Source organism: Vipera ursinii (assembly GCF_947247035.1).
Source record: "Vipera ursinii genome assembly, chromosome: 4".
NCBI lineage: Eukaryota > Metazoa > Chordata > Lepidosauria > Squamata > Viperidae > Vipera > Vipera ursinii.
The window spans coordinates 49,671,207-49,692,126 of NC_139514.1; the positions used below are offsets into that span (position 1 = coordinate 49,671,207).

The following is a 20,920-nucleotide window of genomic DNA, read 5'->3' on the forward strand; positions in this document are numbered from 1 at the left end:
TCCATCAGGAAAAAATTGACTACCTGGGATATCGCATACCTCCAGAGGACATCAAAATGGACCCTGAGAAGGTCAGGGCAGTATTAGAGTGGGCGCTCCCCCCGCACACGGAAGCAATTGCAAAGTTTCCTGGGGTTCGCAAATTTCTACCGCCAATTCATCCCCGCATTTGGCCAAATAGCCATGCCCCTGACAAACTTGTTAAAAACGAGGGTGGGGGCCTGTGAAATCCAGCCAGCCTCTAAAATGGACAATGGAATGTCAAGCAGCATTTGAGAGGCTAAAGAGACTCTTTTCTGCTGAACCTGTACTAAAACACCCAGATCCCGACAAACCTTTTGTAATACAGGCAGATGTGAGCGATGTAGCAGTCGGGGCTGTATTATTACAGGAAAATGATGAGGGGATGTTGCAACCTTGCGCATATACATCCAGAAAACTCACAGAAACAGAACAACGGTGGCCAATATGGGAGAAGGAAGCGTTCTCATTAAGGTGGTCGTTATTAACATGGCGACAATTTTTGGAATGGAATAAAGTACCTTTCCGGGTCTGGACAGACCACAAAAACTTAGAAGCACTAAAGATGCCCAGGAAACTCACTCCGCTTGTTGCGAGTGAGCCTGCTGGTCCCAAACACTTTCACCGAATTCAATTTCACTCAAACACTTGCCGGGGGGGGAGAACTTCCTAGCAGAATCATTATCTCGCATGCCCCAATATAACAGCACACGAGTAACTGACTTTAAACCACTTGTACCAGAACAACTGGCAGCACCAGTTACCACCAGGGCACAAGTAAAAATGAAGCCGGAAGTAAATAGCCAAACCGGAATAGAATTCCGAAAGTCCTTGGAAAGCGACGAATGGTTCCAGAAAAATAGACATGTGTGCACAATTAAAGATGGGTTACCTTGGGTGGGTGAGAAGTTATACATACCTACCACCCAGAGGATCAATTTCATGCAACTGTGCCATGATACAAAATCAGCAGGACATTTTGGTTTTTTAAAAACATTACTTAACTAAAAGGCAATTTTGGTGGCCATCTATGAAAAAAGACATAGCTATGTGAGCAGTTGTCAAATTTGCGCAATGGCTAAGAGGTTGCAAGGGAAATCGCCAGGACTGTTACAACCGGTGGCGAATCCCTCAGCCCATGGAAAGAAATAGCCATGGACTTTATCGTAGAACTACCTGAAAGCAACGGAAACACCGTTGTCTGGACTGTCACAGATCTCTTCTCTAAGCAAGTTCATTTCATACCTTGCCAAAAAATTCCAACTGCAAAAGCATTAGCAAAACTTTTTGTACAGCATATTTACAGATTGCACAGGGCACCACTATGCATCATATCTGACAGAGGGGTGCAATTTACCTCAGCATTTTGGAAGGAATTCTTATCCCTGTTAGGAACTACCCAAGGATTGACATCTAGTCATCATCCTCAAGGTAACGGGCAATGTGAGAGATCTAACGCAGTACTTGAGCAATATTTAAGATGTTATGTACATTTTCAGTAGAACAATTGGACAGACCTGCTGCCTTTCGCAGAAGTGGCATATAATAATGCAGTCCACTCCAGCACAGGTTACACTCCTTTTCAAGTAGCTGCAGGCCAAAGCTTTAACCCCATACCTGAACTAACCCCAAAAGAACCGGTAATTCCAGAACTAAAGGAATGGATTACACCTGGCCTATTGTCAGAAAAGCATTAACAGATGCTAGACTAGCATACAAAACACAGGCAGACAGGAAAAGAGCCAATCCCACAGCGTTCAAAGTGGGAGAGATGGTATATCTGTCCACAAAATACCTTAAATCACTACAACCCTGCAAAAAACTAGGACCAAAATATATTGGACCTTTTCCAATTAAAAGAATCATAAACCCAGTAACAGTTGAATTAGGACTACCTAAAAATCTTAGACAAATACACCCAATCTTTCACTGCAGCCTAATAAAGAGAGAACAACAATCTCCCCTACGAACAAAAATCCCACCACCACCACCTCCCATCATGGTGGAAGGGGAACAACATTTTGAGGTGAAAGAAATTTTGGATTCCAGGAAACATCATGGAACGACCCAAGATTTAGTGGCTTGGAAACACCTCCCCTCCTCAGAAAACGAATGGGTCCGCAAACGCCACGTTAAAGCACCAAAGCTGCTTAAGAGATTTCATACAGAATATCTGAACAAACCGAGTTAACATTTATATATGTTTTTTCTCTTTCCCTACAGATGGACATCTTTCTTTTAAGGAGATGTCAGAATCCATTTATATCACATTTATAAATGTATATTTAAAACATTATCACCCCCCCCATACGGATTCTGCCATCTCCTGAGGAAGGAGGAGCATATGTGGATTCAGCCTGCCTTAGATTATTTCAAAGACCAAGGAAGCCTTTTGAACTAGGGCAGGGGTCGGCAACCCGAAAAAGGAAAGAGCCACTGGGAACCAGTTCCATCACACATAAAAAACAAGTGGGAGCCGCGTGCGTGTGTCCATGCACGCGCATGCGCAAAAAAGTTTCTTGCGCATGCCCGGACGTGCACGGTTGCCTTTTTTTTTATGTGTGATGGAACCGGTTCCCGGTTGCGCGACGGCGACGGCCCGTCTGCAAAGCTGCCGAAAGCGGCAGCTTTGCAGACGGGCTGCGGCAGCTTTCGCAACAAGCGGGGCCGCTACCCATTCCGAGAGGTGCGCGCACACCTCCCCAAACGTCGGTAGGTCTCTGTACCTCCGCGCGAACCCGCGTGAAGCTTTTCATCAATCCTAGTAACAGCAACCTGGGGGGGTGCGCGAAGGGTTTGCACTTAGGTCCCGGCCGTGAGGAGTTTGCAAAAGTCACCCGACCGAGGTTGCAGCAAAGCGGCCTCCTCGGGAAGCGAGGCAGAGGCGGGGCGTCCCAGGGTATCCCTTTCCTATTACCTGAGGTGGAGGGCCAATTTTTAAATCCTTTTCGCCCTCCACCACCGCCTTTTGCCAACGAGGACGGGCGGTGCCCTATGGATGGGTGGCCAAGTGTCATAAATCAAAGGGGGGATTTAAGGTACTGCATTTCTGCATCCCCCATATCTGCGGCTCCCCAGCTCCTGTGCAGTGTCCCCTTTTTTGCACCCAAACGCACTCATCTTTAATTTTATTATTTTAAAAAATGCTGCCCATGTTTTCCTCCCAGTAGTTGCAAAGTAGCTGCTGCACCCTACAACAGAGCAGAGCGGAGACAGGTGGCGCATTCTCCAACGGTGCAGACAGAACTACGCCTCGCTTTTCTAGCCCCAGAGGCGTGACGCCCGGGCCAGCCCAAGCCGTCCCCCGGAGGTGGGCAGGCCAGGCAACCGCACTCCCGGGTTGGGTGGCGTTCCATGCAGGCAACGGTCCACTTAAAAGCCCTGCGCCAAGGGAAAGAAGCCGCGTGCGGGACTAGAGAGCGCAAAACGTGCACACTCTTTCCAGGCGCCGCGCACCAAGCGGGGGCAACTGCAGAGGCTCCATCCTGCCGGGAGCTGGGTCTGCGAGGCCGCCCCCCCACCTCACCTCTGCCGCAGGAACTGGCCAGTACGAGGCAGCCCAGCGCGAGGGAAACTAGCCGAGCACAAGCCATGGTCTCCGGCACCGCACGCCGACTCCAAGGAGGTCCAAGTGCCCGGAGCCTTTACCGGCGAGAGGAGGGGCCGCTCTGAGCGGGGCGAGGGGAGGGGCCACTTCAAGGGGAGGGCACCCAGGACGGCCTGCACCCCCGTGAGACTGGGGTGCAGCAGTGCCCGAAGTAGAGGGGTCAGTTGACGTCGAGTCTGGGAAGTTTCCAGGTGTTGGGATGGACTTTTTGAAGTTTTGCTCCAGTTCCCTCTATACAGTGAGGATTTTTCAAGAGCCTCCAGTGTTAGTACAAACACTTTCAGGTACGCACTGCTCCCCTCCCCAATCTGATTCTCCCGAAAACACAGAGGCAATTCATAGCAGAAGAGAGATTCAGAGGAGGGGGGGGAATGGCTTACCTGATTCACACTTCAGCCACCATGAAAAGTTGCAGCACTGCCAGGCTTGCTAGTAGTGCCTGCATGCTTAGTATGACACCATATGTCTATAGTAGAACCCGCACGGAAGTACGGAGACCTGCCAACGTTTGGGGAGGTGCGCGCGCACCTCTCGGAATGGGTAGCGGCCCCACTTGTTGCAAAAGCTACCGCGGCCCGTCTGCAAAGCTGCCGTGTTCGTCAATGTTTGACGAACGCGGCAGGTCTCCGGACGGGATGGCGGCGGTTTGGCGAGTGCGCGCGCTCTCCAGACCACCGCCATCCCGTTTGCACAGCTGCCGTGAACGCAGCAGGTCTCCGGATGGGACGGCGGCGGCTTGGAAAGGTGCACGCACACCTCCGCCCTTCGGAAAGGTGCACGCGCACCTCTCGGAACGGGCGGTGCCACTCTCCATTTGGAGAGGTGCGCACGCACCACTGCCCGTTCGAAGAGGTGCGCGCGCACCGGGCAGCTGGGAGCCGCAGGAGCCTGCTCAAAGAGCCGCATGCGGCTCCGGAGCCGCGGGTTGCCGACCCATGAACTAGGGGGATCAAAGGGAGGGGGAGAGGAAGAAGGCAATAACCATAATGATTTGAAGTTCCTTTTTTTCCCACGAAAGGGTTGACACGAAGTAGAAGGGTGGGGGCTGACCAAATGGGGTTGAGGGAAGGGGGGGTTGAACTGTGTACCCTTTATAAAATTTCAATTTGTAAAACAATACTAAGTCCTGTCTTGTATTCCCACAACCAAACATGTCCTAGTAAAGATTCCTTTTGGGCTAGAACTGACTCCAAGAGTTTTTGTCTTCCTAAGACGTGGTTTGGGGTGGGTCCTGACAGTAGCCATATTTGTATAGCTTTCTTTAAGAAGCTGTACCTGGATTCTGTACACATATTTCTCACAAAAGATTCATCTGCTTCTACATTGTGAAAAATAGTTTCCTCATTATGGTCCTGTGCACTGAAAAACATCTATTTTGAATGCTTTGAACAGTTCTATCCTCAATGGTCTGGCTGTAATAGGTAGTAATTACCTTGTGTGGGTACTTTATTTAGTAACAGTATTAAGTAAAGTCCTACCCAAGTTGCACATGCCCCGGCAACCCTTTAAATAACCATGTCTTCTAAATCAGACAAAAAGACAGCTTACTGAAACTGTTTTTATTGAAATGGTTCAAGGTAACTTCCATTACAGATTAGTTTCATAATTTAAAGGTAACTGGAACACATTTGGCAAGATACACGTCTACATGTGCTCAATTTTTTTCAGTCGCTTTGGTCATCATCCAAATCTTTCTTCCCTGATGGTGGTTTAGGGCCACCAGCTGGTTTAGCCATGATAATCTACAAAAGAAATTAAGACTTAGATATTTCAAATTATCAATACTTAAAGATTACAAACAGAAGAAATATGCAGGTGTATTAATACTTTAATTACAAGTATTTATGCCACGATAGACTGACAAAGCATTTTGAAAACACAAAAATTAAGTGTTTGGCTTTGCATACATATTAGTGTCTTTTTGAAGCAGTCAGGAGTCTTCAATTTTCTCAGGTTTCATGAAACAGAAAGGTGAAAGCTCATTCTCATGACCAATTGTGTCTGAAACCTCTTGTTCCCAAAGCTATTTTAAAAACATAATGGTGCCTGATACAGAATGGTTATATCTATATAGAATAGGAAATTAAAATGGCTTCAATAGTAACAGATGTATCTACAGATTTAAATACCAAGGGTACTTTCAGGTATATTTGAGTACACTGGTATAATGATACTCCCAGTCTACCAGGCAACTTCTTTCACAAAGTGAATACTCACCCTTTGGTCATTTTTGGCAATCAACTCATATGTGTTTAGTGCTATCAATTCAGTATTCTTTAAAAAGGGTTTTAATGTAAGATGCTGTATTTTATTAACATTTCAAGCAGAGTATTAGTGCTGTGGCCAAGACACATGTGCGTGTGGGAGCAAAACATACCCATTTCAGGCAGAGCGTAAAAGGCATTCATGCAAAGTTTCCACTCTTTTTTTTTTCCCCTCCCCCTCTCCCTCCTCCCTCCCCTGCCTCCCCCCTCTACTTCCCCTCCTCCCCCCCTCCCCCCCCTCCGACTTCCCAGAGCAAAATACAAGGTATATATCTAAAAAACAATCATAAACAATCATATACTAACAATTATAAACTCTAAAATCCATCACTCTCTAGCTTATATAGAGTAAACCAATCCTTAACAATACTAAATATATATAAAAAACTAAAATAAAAGAAAACTAGCATCATTCCCATCTATGTTCTTCCACATTTCCCTATTACCTAAACATATTCTCATTTACACCTCACAAACACCTATCCCTATTAACCTCTCTAGCCAAAATAGACTATAATAGATAGTTCTTACACAAATTAACCCGCATTAACCCACAAAACTTTCTTCCTCTTCCTCTGTAATAAATTGTCCATTAATTCCAAATTAAAGATTCTGTTACCATACATATCATCCCAAAACTTTTAAAAACACAACTACCACTTGTCTATAAGTATATTGTGGAAGTTCCATAGATTTCTGCTGGTCTTATTTTTTTGTCTTTTTTGAGCGTTTTAAGGCAGCACGCGTCACCCTCTGTTCTCTAATATCATCCAAAAGAGTTGCAGCTTGAACTCCTCCTGTACCCTTCTCGTCTATCAGTCCATCTTCATCCTCTTGATGTTCTCCTTCTCCAGATCCCTCTGCAGCTTCCAGAAGTGTTGATGGGGTTACATTTAAAACATTGTTGTAAAAGTCATGCGCTTGCTTCACATTACCCAAACAGTACCTTTTGCCATCATACATGAAGCTCAGCCCAGCTGGGATCTCCCATCTGAACCTTATATCCCTTTGCTTGAGCTCTTGCACAAGAAAAATAAAATCCTTCCTTCTCTTTAAAATCTTTGGAGGAATTTCTTTTAGAACCAAAACTTCTTGACCAGCAATCACAACTTTGGTATCATAGGCAGCTTGTATAACTTCATCTCTAACTTCCCTTTTTACAAAATAAACCACCACATCTCTAGGCAACTTTCTCTGTTTAGCAATCCACGAATTCACACGAAACACTTTGTCCATACCTTGTTTTATTTCAGATGCTGGATGATTCAATACCCCCTCAAAAGCCTCAGAAACCAGCTGCTTTAAATCTTCCTTAATATTCTCTTTTAGGCCTCTAATTCTCACAGCAAACTGCATCTGGTAAAATTGGGCCAGACTCTGTTCACTATCCATTTTGTCTTTTAAATCTTCAATTTCCAAAACTTTTGCTTCTAATATAGCATTCTTTTGAGTCAAGTCTTGCACTTGGTCATCCAGCACCTCCACACATTTAGCAACTTTATGCACTGAGGACAAAATGTCTGCCTTCATCTCTCTAAGTTTCTGTTCCATCCTTTCTTCCATTCTCTGCTCCAATTTCTCCAATTTCTCCTCCATCTGTGCAAATTTAGCACCCATTGACTCCAGAATTAACTGGGTATGTTTTTCAAGATCCTTCGAAGTCAATACATCAGGAGAATGCAACGCCTGCAGTAATGATTGTTGTTGCACCGGAGAATTTCCAGCACTCCGAAAAGTTCTAGGGGGAGGTTTAGCCGCCATCTTTTACTTACAATTATGACGCACTTTCACTTTAAGTTTTAAGCAAAGTCCATCAAGCTTGAGAGTAAAATAAAATAATCTTCTTCATCTCTTCATCTTTCCCTCTTGTACTGCTCTGCCTGCTCTTTTCCTTCCATAGTCTCTCCTTCAAGCAGGGATGGTCGCAGACGCCTGGCTCTGCTCCATAAAGTCCGGAGCAGAGACGCTAGCCAGCTGGGAGCAGCCCAGGCTACGGGGGAGTTCAATCCTTCAGCCGCCCAAGCTCCAAGCTCAGGCGGCCCCGGAGAACTCAACCCCCACCTGGGGGCTCACCCCCTCCTCTTCTCCCGAGGAGGGGGCTTCAAATTCGCCCGAACAGCTGATCGGCGCTGTTTCGGGCGAAAAATCACACAGCTGAGCTGCGGGCAGCCCGGGAAGGCTGTCTCCGGCTCCACGGAGCCACCGGAAGCCCGCAAAGTTTCCACTCTTGTCAACATTACACATGAGGCCATATCTTACTGTACACTATTATTCAGGGGCATCTTTTCAGTCATCCTTGTCCCAGTGATCTGATGCTTTAGGGGCTTTTGGACCACCTGCTGTTTTGGCCACAATAATCTATAGAAATTTTATATCACATACACATTTTGACCTGTTTCATTAAAAAAGTAATTCTTATATAACTAAGAATTTGGTTATTTTATTTGTATAGATGAATACCTATACTCCCAACAGGTATCTGCAGACTAACATACAGTACATTAAGGTTGGCCATAAAAATACGACTTCAAATATAAACACATTTTTGTAAATGTATCTAATGTTACAATTAACTTTTGGAATAGTATTCCAATATTGTACAAAACTGAAAATACTATTATGCCAACGTACCTGATCAACTCTCAATATTGTTACCGCAGCATTTGTAGCCAGCTTGATACCCCAGTGTTTTCCAAGATGGGTATCTAATACCCCTGCTTCCAACATATCTTTCACAGCTGCAGCTTCAGCCTATTAAAATTAAGTTAGAATGATTAACTGTCTTTGTCTCTATCTGATTACAAACTATTATTTCTCCCAACTTAATTTACAGGCCCTAAATCTGCTATGTCACTCAAATGGTGAACTAGCACTATAGATCTGTATGCTTAATTGTATCTGTATTAAAGAATGACATTATAGTATGATCATAGAAACATAATCAGTCTGCCTCTGATATAGTAAGGAGGTGCCTCAAAATTGCTAGGATATACTATTACTGATGCCAAGAAAAATAACTTGGGTGATATAATCACTGTCTCTCTTAATTATCTAATACATTATTTGATTAATTTTTTTTAGATATCACTTTATTTTTGTTCATTCAACATGATGTACATACCTAATGCTCCCATCCCCTATACATAACCACCCGTGAAAAATGCTATAGCCTATTAAACGTTATTATAAATGTTAATGGCATCTGTTTTTAATATGTTAAGAAAAATACTGAAATGAATTTAAGATTTTGTACATTAGATTATGGTGAATTTGTACCTAGTCTTACCTCAATATCAAATCCAACATTTTTATTGCCTTCTTGATGTACTGCATAAAGCTTTGAAATAAGCTCATTTGCTTTAATTCCAGAATTTTCTCCCAAAGCTCGGGGAATAGCTTCAAATGCTTCAGCAAATTTCTTGATTGCATACTGATCAAGACCTGGGCAAGTCTGAACAGAGATGGGGGTAGCTTTTAAGTTGTATTGAATTACAAAAGAAATCTGACTGAAAAATATGTTTGTAGCATACCTCTCCATATGACGTTATCTGTTTTGCCAATTCTATCTCAGTAGCACCACCCCCTGGGACAAGGCGCTTATCCTACAAAAAAGTAAAATATATGAAATGCCAAGAAACTGAAACATGAAAAATTCAAAGAAGTTTTCTAAAGACATTCTAAAAATACAATGAATGCATTATTTTAATAAAGTTGATACAAATGAGATAAGCATTTGTGTGAATGCCAATCATAATATGCCAATTATATCCTTGTCAGCAATTCAGTTGTGTCCTACCCTCGGCCACTCTGGATTAGCACTCTCCCATGCCCCTCTGTCTTGCACCGCCTCCTTCAGATCTGCCACGGTCACTCCGGTGTCATACTTTATAAGTTTCCAACCAGTGGTACTAGGGTGGCCCCTTCTCCTTTTTCCACTGATCATTCCCAACATGACTTTTTAAGTGAGTCAACTAATTATATACAACATAGCAAATATATTAACAGTTCTGTAAATGAACATTATATAATAACCCCGTCCTGCCGCAATCAGCACCACCAGCCCAAAGTGCTGCGCACCATCCTGCCACGAGTGGCAGCACCGGCCCAAGCAGCGCCACATAGCATGTGGCCACAAGCGGCATCGGTTCAAAAGTGCTGTGCAGCCTCCTGTGAGCAGCAGCACCGGCGCAATCAGCACCACGAGCAGTAGCACTGGCCCAAAATGAGCCATGCAGCCACAAGTGGCCACAGAAGAACTCCAGCAGCGGCACAACAGGTGTTATTGAATGGGAGGCTTGGCTGCAGCAGTCCTACCAGTTAGGCAAGCGAGTGTGGGTCGCATGAGGCACCTCCATCCCCACTGTAGCTTGATTTTTAGGTGTGTGCCTCGTCCCAAAACTAGGGCTTATTTTTGGGTTAGGGCAGGGGTGTCAAACTCACGTCACGTGTTGCGACATATCCCAACTTTTCTCCCACTGCTAGCAATGGGGTTGGCGCGGTTTCAGTGTGACACATCTGGCCTGCGGGTTGGGAGTTTGACAACCCTAATCTAGGGCTTATTTTTGGAAAAACACGGTAGATCCCCAAGGCTTTACTCACCCGAGTCAGTACTTTGAAAGTATTTACACCATCATCAACTGCTCTTTCTACATCATCCATTAGATTGTCTGTGGAACCACGAATTACTATTGTTGAAATAGCTCCATCTTCCTTTTCTGCAATAAAAAAGCCCAATAAACATTATTTTACAAATGTAAATATCAGTTAGTCCTCAAATTACAAACATTCATTTAGCAACCATTCAAAGAGCCTTGGTGGAGCAGTGGGCTAATGCCTCCTTAAGTAACACCAGCTGCCTGCAATTAGTGCAGGTTCGCATCCCACCAGGCTCAAGGTTGACTCAGCCTTCCATCCTTCCGAGGTAGGTAAAATGAGGACCCAGATTGTTGGGGGCAATTAAGCTGACTTTGTAATAATGCCGCTTGGGGGTGTGTGAAAGCCCTAATCAGGCATATACATAGAATGAAGGCTACTGCTAAGCTTGTAAGCCGCCCTGAGTCTTTGGAGAAGGGCGGGATATAAATGGAATTAAAAAAAAAAAGTTGCCAACAGCACTGAACATAGTGACTTAGGACCAGTTCTCATATGACTGATGCAGTATCCCAAAAGTAAGTTGATCAAAATTCAGGTACTTGGCAACCATCATGTACTTGCAATTGCTGCAACATTCCAGGCTTAGTGATTGCTATTTGTGCCCTTCCCAGATGGCTTCTAAGAAGCAAAGTCAATGGGGGAAGCCAGATTCGCTTAATAACTGCAGTGATTTGTTTAAAAACAAAAAAACAAAAAATCATAAAAACAGGCACATCTCACTTAACATCTGCCTTATCAAAGGAAATTATAGTCCCAATTATGATCATAAATAAAGGACTACTTCTAAGGGGAAAAAATCTGGTATACTAAAAAAAAAAAGCAATATACCATGTTTAAACACGACAACTTGTGTTTCCCCAACTTCCGATAAATAGACACTATTGCAGTGGCCCATTTCTTCTAAATTAGGTGGAATCTATGAGAATAAAGAAAAACTATCGTTATGTTGAGAATTATTATCACAATAGAAATAGCTGTTATTGCTGATTACATACCAGTCTGGGCAGAGCTGTAGCACCAACTGTTTTACATAATCTCCTGAGGTCCCATTTGGAATTCAGCCTTTAAAATATATAAATATTTTAAGAAGGAAACTCTTTATAATTTAAAAATTCTTATTAGAGAATAAAACTTATCTGGAATGCTTATGTTCATTTTATGGATAATAAACAAGATTTCTATCATAAATTTATCCTATCGCATCACCTTCCTATGTTCAAACTGGAATCTCATGATATAAAGAAATACTTTTCCACGCTATTTGTTATGTAATGTTAATCAAAGTTTTCCAAACGTACATGACAAGCACCGAATAAGTATAATTCTGTTCATTTTGCAAGAGCATGCATATTCCTTTATAATCTGTATTTCAATTATCTAAGAAATCTTATATCAAGTTAATTGAAAATGGAACATCAAACTTTACTTCCTAAGGTGAATAGGAAATACCATTTTAAATAAGAAAATAAGAAAGTGGTACCGAAGAAAGGATATGATTCTTCCAAGTCATGACCCTCTACTCTGATTTTGTATAGTTATAAAGTGATTAAAAAATTTTTAAAGCCCAACATTTGAAATTAAGTCACATCTGTATTGTAACTTGAAATCATAAGGCAATGAGTTTTTTTAAGTGCCATTTTAACTAAATGGAAAATTTAGATTTTTCATTTTAGCAAACTTACCGGATTAACATAAGATTGTATTTGTTTGCATAATGTAGGGCCATGTCTGCCACTTTTCCACCTGAAACTACTACATTTGCACCAGTGTCAGCAATAGCTTTGACCTGTAGCTCCATTAAATTCTCTTCTCCTTTACTGAAGTTCATCAGCTCTTCAGCATTTTTTATCAGTACAGTGCCCTGCAAGAATAAAGCATTTCTCCTAGTGTTTATAAAACTTGTATACTGAATTGTTTGCCTTACCAAAAACAATTAAATTTATTTATTTCCTGTTCTTGGATAGAATTTATTACAGGTAGCCCTCATTCAATGACAATTCAAAGTGATATATGACCTGTCCTCAAAGATATGACCTTTGCACTACTCCCGTGATCACATGATTGCAATTTGGGCCCTTGGAAGCAGATTCACATTTATAACTCCTTGCAGCTTTCTGCAGTCACATGATCACAATTGGCAACCTTTCCAGCCAGTTTCCCACAAGCAACATCAGCTGGGGAAACCAGAGCCACTTAAGAACTGGATTATTTAGTTAATGAATGCGGTAAAAATGGTAATAAAATTTAAAACTGAACCAAGTTATGACAAATTCTGGTCCCAACTGTGGCCAGAAATCAAGGACTACCTTTCAATGTTTTAGTTATTTCAAAAGAAAACTAGGAAATAAGATATTCCAGAAATAGTAGATGAATAGCAGCTGTAATAACGTGCAATAACCCTAAAGCCTTTAATCCATTCTCTTGATAATTTAAGAGATGGGATTTATCAAAGTAATTAAATAGGCACAAAGATAAAGAACACAGAGTGGTTGTTCCCTAAAGATTATTAGCACGACCTGTTTTGTTACTTAAATTTAAGAGTAGTCAAGTGTTGGTTGATCAGTAATGAACTTAACATTTTATAAGAGAAAAGATACATAGAAAATGTGGCAATGATACAAAATAGTCAAGCTGCTCAATACATCTGGGTATGGTCTCACTGTGAATCATAAATGTGAGCATTGTTCTTAAAATTAGTTTTTCAACACCATCACAATGGTTTTTGATTATTACCATCAGTCACTGAATGAGGCACTTCCTAAGAAAGGACTATCTAAGTTACTTTTAGCTTTTAGCTCCTTAGCTTATGGAAATACTTCTACTCCGGTTGGTAATAATCAAAGGCCAATTACTTCTTGCACTATATGAGCACATAATAAAGTGATGCTTTCTTTATATAATCGGTTGTTATATAAACCTGAGAACTTTTAAAAATTATTACTTGAATGTTCTTGCTTTCCTCTTTTCTATGTTGTCCTTTTAGTAAACTTGAGATCCAGAAATGTTGTCTGTTACTAATGTATAAACTATTATGAAAGCTTTTCCAATCAAACTCAAAAATTAATTACTACCCAAAGTTAATCGTAACATACCTTAGTTTCTGTTAACGTGCCATCAAAAGGACAAGAATAGACAGCTATTTTAGCATCTTTGACAGAAGTAACATCACCCTCAGTTTCTTTTTTAAATACCATGCCATGCAATACAGTGGATGCATTAACACCAGAACCCTGAAAAAATACAAATAACAATCACACCAATTGATTAAAATGCTTTAATCCTACATTTTGAATAAATGAATGTATTTATTTATTTAGGAATACATGCTCAAAAAGGACCATTTCATATGTTCCTTTTTCCAAATCAGGCTCATTTAACCACACAAAATATAGACTGCTGATTCAGAACTGTCTTTTTCTGTCATATATCATTCATTCAATATATAATTTGTCCACTGTTTCAAATATTTGATACCAATTTTTTTAAAAAATAGGGACAGTAACTCCTGAAGATCCTTAAGAAACTGTTTCATCGCACTCTTTCCAATGTATGATATCAACTTTAATAACACAATTTTAAAATAAAACCAACACTGGATAATGAATTTTGTTTAGAGTGTTAGGATTAAATCTTCTCAAAGTATTCCTGCAAGTCGCAAGGAGCTGGAAACAAACTATTTGCCTCTCCATAGTTCTCATACTCCGCATTCCATATTTTAATTTAATTAAGATAATCTATATTTTAAATTTACACCTATTTAATAAACAGAGCTATTGTTTTTTTCTAGTAGTAGTTACCTGAGGCACTAAGGGTCCTAAGAAAGTTTAGGAACATCTGCATTATGTATTACTGAATAGAAATATCACAACTTACTAAAATTTTGCATACTCTGAGGTTATCAACATTGAAGTGACCCGATTCAGGAAAAATGGATACTGTGAAAGAATTAAAACATAATTTTAGGAAAATCTGTTAGCTTTCAGATCTCTATTTTTCTACTTTAAATTATATGCTAATTTGGAATAAACATTAAAATTGATTAATTGAAAATATCCTTTAATATGAAAAGTATATTGTTTTCATATTACATGGAAGGCTGCAGATCTAACAATTTAGAGGTAAACGTCTTATCTGAAAACCAAACTTTCACAAACAAGAATTCCTAGAGTTAAGACAAGATTGAAAATCATTTTCTATTGGTTGTTTATGCTAAAAAAAGTATTACTAGATCATATCAGTAGTGTGAATATGAAATGAGTAACAAAACATATATTAAGTGGATCACTACTAAACATTACTTACCACATGCTTGAGCAATAAGTTGTGTTAGAAAACGTTCACTGCCACACTGTTTACTCATTACTGAAGTTTGTAACAGAGATGCCACTTCTCCAACATCCCGAAGATTTTTTGCAGAGCAGCACACAAGGTCAGGCAGAATTTCCAATGCTTTCTTACAAGCTTTTTCATAGCCTTCAATCACCTACAATTAAATATAGGCAAATGCCTGTATTGTAACACATAAATATGCATAGAAGTTTGATGTCTGTCAGAGTACCACATACATTACAAATTAATAGGTCTTCTACTTTGTAAGGGCAGCATTAGAAGGCATTATTTTTCAAATTATTTTTTTAAATTAATTACTAAAAAATAAGACAAGCTACAACCATATCTTTGTTTGGAAATTAGTCCCAATAAACTTAACAAATTTCATATTTAATAAACCATAAGTGTCAGACTAATATGACCTAGAAATGGAATAGTTTTGGAAATGCAATAATCTAACAGAATGCCCATACCTCTGAAACAGAAAGTCCCATTCTTAAAAGTTCTTCAGCGTGTTCAAGAAGAGCACCAGCAAAAACAAGAACAAAATTTGTCCCATCACCAACTTCTTGTTCTTGCATATGAGAAGCCATGACAACCATTTTTGCCGCAGGATGCTGAACCTATCCAATATTTTATATTAGAAGTAACCATTGAACACATATTAAAATTTAATTAAAAATCAATCAATAAAAGCAATTTCATTATAATACATATTCAATATATTAGTTACTATTCCTAAGTTTTTATGGGACAAAAATATTATGTAGCTTGGCTTTTGCCATATATCTCTATCTCTATTACTTCAGTTCTTCACTGAGAGTAATTTCAGACCCTCTCGCAGACTACCAGCACATAGTATTAACTACTTCAAAATCTTTCACAGAAAAATGTACCTTCCCCCCCTAAAAGCCTGATATTAGCAAATAAAGTCATGAAGAAATAAAGTACACTTAAATGTATTAAAAATGTAATCATAAGTGATAATTTGAGTATCAATGTTACCTCCAATTCTCTTAAAATGGTAGCAGCATCATTAGTAACAAACAGTTTTTCCAAGTGATTAATAACCATTTTGTTCATCCCTAAAACAAGCAAAAAACAAACATATCAAATAATACATTAAATACTTAAGGATAATTTGATAACAAAGTAATTAACAAAATAGACTAGATAATTTCTAGATTTGTTTTGGTTTTTATGTGAGCTGCCCAAAATATTGAATGGGTTGAATATTATTCATGTAATAAAATAATAATTCATGTAATAAAATAAAGTGCAGTTGAGAAATAAGAAAACAATTTTAATCTTTACAGTATCCTAATTAATTTTTAACACTAGTAATGGAACTATTTAGGTAAATAGAATTAAACATATTTAAAGAAAAAAATTAGCATCTTACCATTTGGGCCATAGGCTGTACGGGTTGTCTGAGCAAGTTCTTTACATGCCTGAATGTTTCGGAATACAGCTTCTTCCAATCCAGAGTAATGCTAGACATACAAAATTTAACTCAGAATTAGAGATGATCAGATGAAATATAGTACTTATAAAAACTCTGGAAATTACGTATTTGTGCCTTAGTTTCTCTTCATTTTCAATTCTTCTACCACTTGTGATTCTATCTTAAGACAAAAAGCAAGGACTAAATGCTCTGGCAGGGTTTTTGTTTTCTTTTTTTAAAAGGCTAAGAGGGGAATATCTTAAAACAAAATTTCTGATATTCTTGCAGCTCCATTTTTCAGCGTCAACCACAGTAGGCTTTTGTATTTTATTCTGTTCAATGAAATAATTGTTGTGTCTGAAAGAATGCTAATGAGAATGCATCATTCTCTGTGCAAACGAAAGTCTATTTAGATATTTTTGTGTGCATATTCATCTTAGATGTGCCAGGTGTAGAACATATTACTTTTGCATATTTTTGTCCTTCCCTTGTACTGCCTCTGTAAATATTTGTGTACCTGTATATCTCTGTGTACTCTGTAAACAGAGTATGGGTTGCAATCAGAAAAATCTGACCAGAAACAATGGGATTTAGTGTTGGCAGAATTTTGAGTCTGGAGAGATGTTTAATGAACATGTTTCTTTCCTAGCTCAGTTGATTCTGTCACGTTTTGCAACTCTGTTTTTCTTCTGCAACTTTCCCCCCCCCCCCCGTAACATTAAATATAGTCATGTTGTCTCTTTTTCAAGAGATATTCTGTCCGTGAACAGGATTTCCAAACTTCTTTTGCATAATTTCCAATATTGTTGCAAATAATAAAACTATGTCTCTATTACATAGCTTCCAGCTAAATTTACAGAAGCAGGGAAAAGTTGTGTATCCCCAATTGTTTCTCAGAGCGCTTTATACTGTCTATTTGTCCAACAAATATCAGACTATTTTCCAATAATTTGGGTTCTAAACAAGTCTTAAGAAACAAGATGTTATTGTATTATATAGGAAGTTTCAAATACATGTGGTCCTCAACTTACAACCATTCAGAGACCATTTGAAGTTGCAACAGCACTGAAAAAGTGACGTCTTTTCATACTTATGACCACTGCAGCATCCCCATGGCCACATGATCAAAATTCTTCATCAAGGTAAAACAAAGCTGAAATCCTTAAGATTTCAATTTGGTTTCTGCAGTCCACTGAAGGATGTCATGTCTCTTCTGTCCCCTCTTCTTACAATTTTTTCCTGCCTGCTTCCTTAGAGTTTCCGAGGAAGCTGGCAGAGAAGACTGCAAAAGACAATCACAATTGTGCGACATTTGGTAACTAGTTGCAAGCACCAGAGATGCAGTCATGTGACTATGGGGGGGGGGGGGAGGAGCATGGTGTCTTACAATGGCCAGAAGTTCTTTACATGCCTCTTAATTTTTAAATATCTTTTTAATTGTGTGATTCCAGTGCTAACAATAAACTCAACTTTAATCTCCATATTAATTCCAATGCATTTCAAAATTTGGATGCCTTATGGACAATTTTGATACATTACCTTTTGATAGGTAATCTACAATTTCATTTTTGATTTTACATAGCATTTTCTATCATTTGAAATATGTTCAATCTTGGCAGCTATGATTATGTTTGCCTAGAATATTCTTGTGCTGCCATGATTGTGTCTTCAGATAAGATAAGATAAACCTTTATTGTCATTTTTTTACTGTAGGCACAACAGCACACATCAAAAATAAAATTTAGTTGCCCGCTCTCAAAGTGGAACACATACACAACACACACATAACCATACTATATACACATATGTATACAGTTCCTTTTTCAATCAGCAAATTATATGTCTACACATTTTCCTGCCAGAATTTTACTGAAGACCACGTAGCAGTGATGAAGTAACAAATGGGCAATTTGAGACAATAGTTACTAATCACCCAAATCTTCACACTAAAATTTAATAGGTTTTACAGGTGTTTATTGGTGTAACAGGCATACACAGATGCACTTTTTAATGGTAAAAATGTAAATTAAGAAAATGTATTATCTTGAACTCAAGAATTTAAATTTCTGTAGCTGTTCCTATTATACACAATTGTAAGTATAGTAGTAAAAGGTACAGCAGTATTTCAAGAATTAGTGCAGGTTCGCATCCCACCAGGCTCAAGGTTGACTCAGCCTTCCATCCTTCCGAGGTAGGTAAAATGAGGACCCAGATTGTTGGGGGCAATTAAGCTGACTTTGTAATAATGCCGCTTGGGGTGTGTGTGAAAGCCCTAATAAGCAGGCATATACATAGAATGAAGGCTACTGCTAAGTTTGTAAGCCGCCCTGAGTCTTCGGAGAAGGGCGGGATATAAATGGAATTATAAAAAAAAAAAAAGAATGACTCCATCACAAAAGTTTTATAAAGCATAATGGTAATCTTGCCATATTATATCCACATCTGTCCAAATCTAGGTAAGTTTCCATTTTTCAGAATTTTTGCACAACGCATATTTCACAAATGTGTCATTTTTTTAAAAACTTTGCTGCTGTTCATTTCTGTACAAATGAAGTAGTAGTGGCCCCCTGTAAAGTCTGAAGGATCTCACTTCATTCAACTGAATTTATGTCTCATGTTTCCTTTTCCTACTCTAAAACTGCAAAATGTAGTCCACGCAACATATATTTTTTTAAAAAATTCCATTTATATCCCACCCTTCTCCGAAGACTCAGGGCGGCTTACAAGCTTAGCAGTAGCCTTCATTCTATGTATATGCCTGCTTATTAGGGCTTTCACACACACACCCAAGCGGCATTATTACAAAGTCAGCTTATTGCCCCCAACAATCTGGGTCTTCATTTTACCTACCTCGGAAGGATGGAAGGTTGAGTCAACCTTGAGCCTGGTGGGATGCGAACCTGCACTAATTGCAGGCAGCTGGTGTTACTTAAGGAGGCATTAGCCCAATTATTTAAAAAAAAGCAGGATATATAATTATGTATATGTTTACCAAGGCATATATTACTTAGTTATATATGTAGTTTAAATTATAATATCCAGACCCATGTGTCAGTCTACCAATACAAAACAGAATTGATATGGCTAGTTCTGTCACAGCGTGACAGAATGGGGCTGAATTCCGAAAAGAGGCCTGCTGAGTTTCTTCCGAGTTCTTTTTCACCATTTTTGGTCCAACTGAGCCAGAATCGCAGCCAAGCAATCACCTTGAGTGGGCTAAATCTGTCCCGCCACCTATTCTGGCGATTTCTCTCTCGTATTAGCACGGACGCGTTTTTTCCCCCACGGCAATTCCTTAACTCTTAATTAAATATTCGCTCCAAAATTGAAACAAATACAATTATACAACGATAAAACTTCGGGGGGGGGGAGGGAGGAGCTAAAAAAGACTGGCCGAAATCGCTTGGCCTCCTCCGTGAGATCTCTCCGACCTGCTAGCGTCCGCCAAGCACGGCAGCAACACCAGGCCGGGAAAGGCCGCCTTGGGAGTTGCTGTTGCGGTTTCGGAGCTGAAAACGGAGTCAGCGCAATCCCCTGAGCGGGAGCGAGCTCCATATTAGTAATTCCTCAATAGAGAACGGCGCCCGCTGGCAGCCGCCAAGCGCGCGAGCCGTAGTAACGGCGAGGAGGAGGCCCAATAGCTCCGCCTCTATGATCGGCGCGTGGTGCCGGTGCCTAGAACGCAGGCTGCGATTTCTCTTCTGGAACCTTCCGTCCGCTCGCTTTTCCAGCGCCGCCCCCCCCCCCCCGCCTTTCCCGCAAGGATCTCAGCTCACCTTCGCTCCTTCCTTCAGCATCTGGGCAAAGCCAGGGGCCTTCGGAACGTGCAACGCCATCTTCCCGTTCTCGCCACGAGCAGAAACACCAACGCTTGCGGACCCTGTGGCTTGTGGCTGAGGCGACGCGCGCAGCCCGCTCACGCTAGGTCCGTGTCTTTACACGCAAGCGCAGAGGGAGGAGGCGCGGCTACCCAAAATGGCTGACACGAAAGGAGGGGAGGGGTGGAGCATGTGGGACGGCAAGTCAACGGATTTTTTTTTTTCTTCTCCTCCTCAGACTTGAAGAACTGCTGTCCGCCTGGTGAGCGGGAAGTGGCGCTAAGAGTCTACTGTGAAGCGTGCTGGCGTCGTCCTCTTTTTTTACCCATCACAATCATTTAAATATCGTGTTATTTGAATTACTTTAGTTTCCATATCCAGTTCAAAAATATATTGCATTGTTTAATCCTATGTTTATACAATTATAATTATACCAAACGCAGTTTTCAAAAAGACAGTGTTATTCTTCATAATGAAGAGATAGGAATAGCTAGCTATACGTAACTGGTTAGTGAGGAGGTTGAGTAGTTTTTTTGTTCCATTCTTTTGTCCTTCAAATTCCAGCCTATGCAAGTAAAACCTTTAGGTTTAGGCTGTTGAAAGAAAATCTCCATCAGGGTCCAGTCCAAGCCGGGAATATACAAAATGGAGACTACTTTAGAAAGGTTATAGTTTATTGAAGAGCAGAGCCAAATAGAAATGTGCAGTGCTTTTTTTTGTAAAAGAGAAAGGTGCTGGAACTCACACATGTCATACAACCCACCTTGCCTACCCTACAAGGTTC

At 40.3% G+C, this 20,920-nt stretch overlaps 1 protein-coding gene across 1 annotated transcript; it reads right to left on the reverse strand.

The window, feature by feature from the left end:
• Positions 1–5,172: 5,172 nt before the first annotated feature.
• On the reverse strand, positions 5,173–20,294 carry CCT8 (chaperonin containing TCP1 subunit 8). Its single transcript, XM_083361823.1, has 15 exons — positions 20,095–20,294; positions 16,277–16,367; positions 15,880–15,959; positions 15,348–15,497; positions 14,848–15,028; positions 14,419–14,480; positions 13,638–13,775; positions 12,228–12,406; positions 11,541–11,607; positions 11,374–11,461; positions 10,492–10,607; positions 9,423–9,494; positions 9,179–9,343; positions 8,524–8,643; positions 5,173–5,370 (listed from the first exon to the last, which is right to left on the reverse strand). Exons 1-15 carry the CDS (start codon positions 20,152–20,154, stop codon positions 5,293–5,295), a joined length of 1,647 nt encoding a protein of 548 aa, XP_083217949.1. The 5' UTR covers positions 20,155–20,294; the 3' UTR covers positions 5,173–5,292.
• Positions 20,295–20,920: the final 626 nt, after the last annotated feature.

What these genes read in the sequence shown, in the direction of transcription:
- CCT8 (XM_083361823.1), bottom strand. Translation starts at nt 20,154, where the DNA reads ATGGCGTTGCACGTTCCGAAGGCCCCTGGCTTTGCCCAGATGCTGAAG. An exon ending in CCATTTTAAGAGAATTGGAG is followed by an intron (nt 15,498 to 15,879) that starts GTAACATTGATA and finishes AATATTGGATAG; the next exon opens with GTTCAGCATCCTGCGGCAAA. An exon ending in ACTTATTGCTCAAGCATGTG is followed by an intron (nt 14,481 to 14,847) that starts GTAAGTAATGTT and finishes ATTCTTTCACAG; the next exon opens with TATCCATTTTTCCTGAATCG.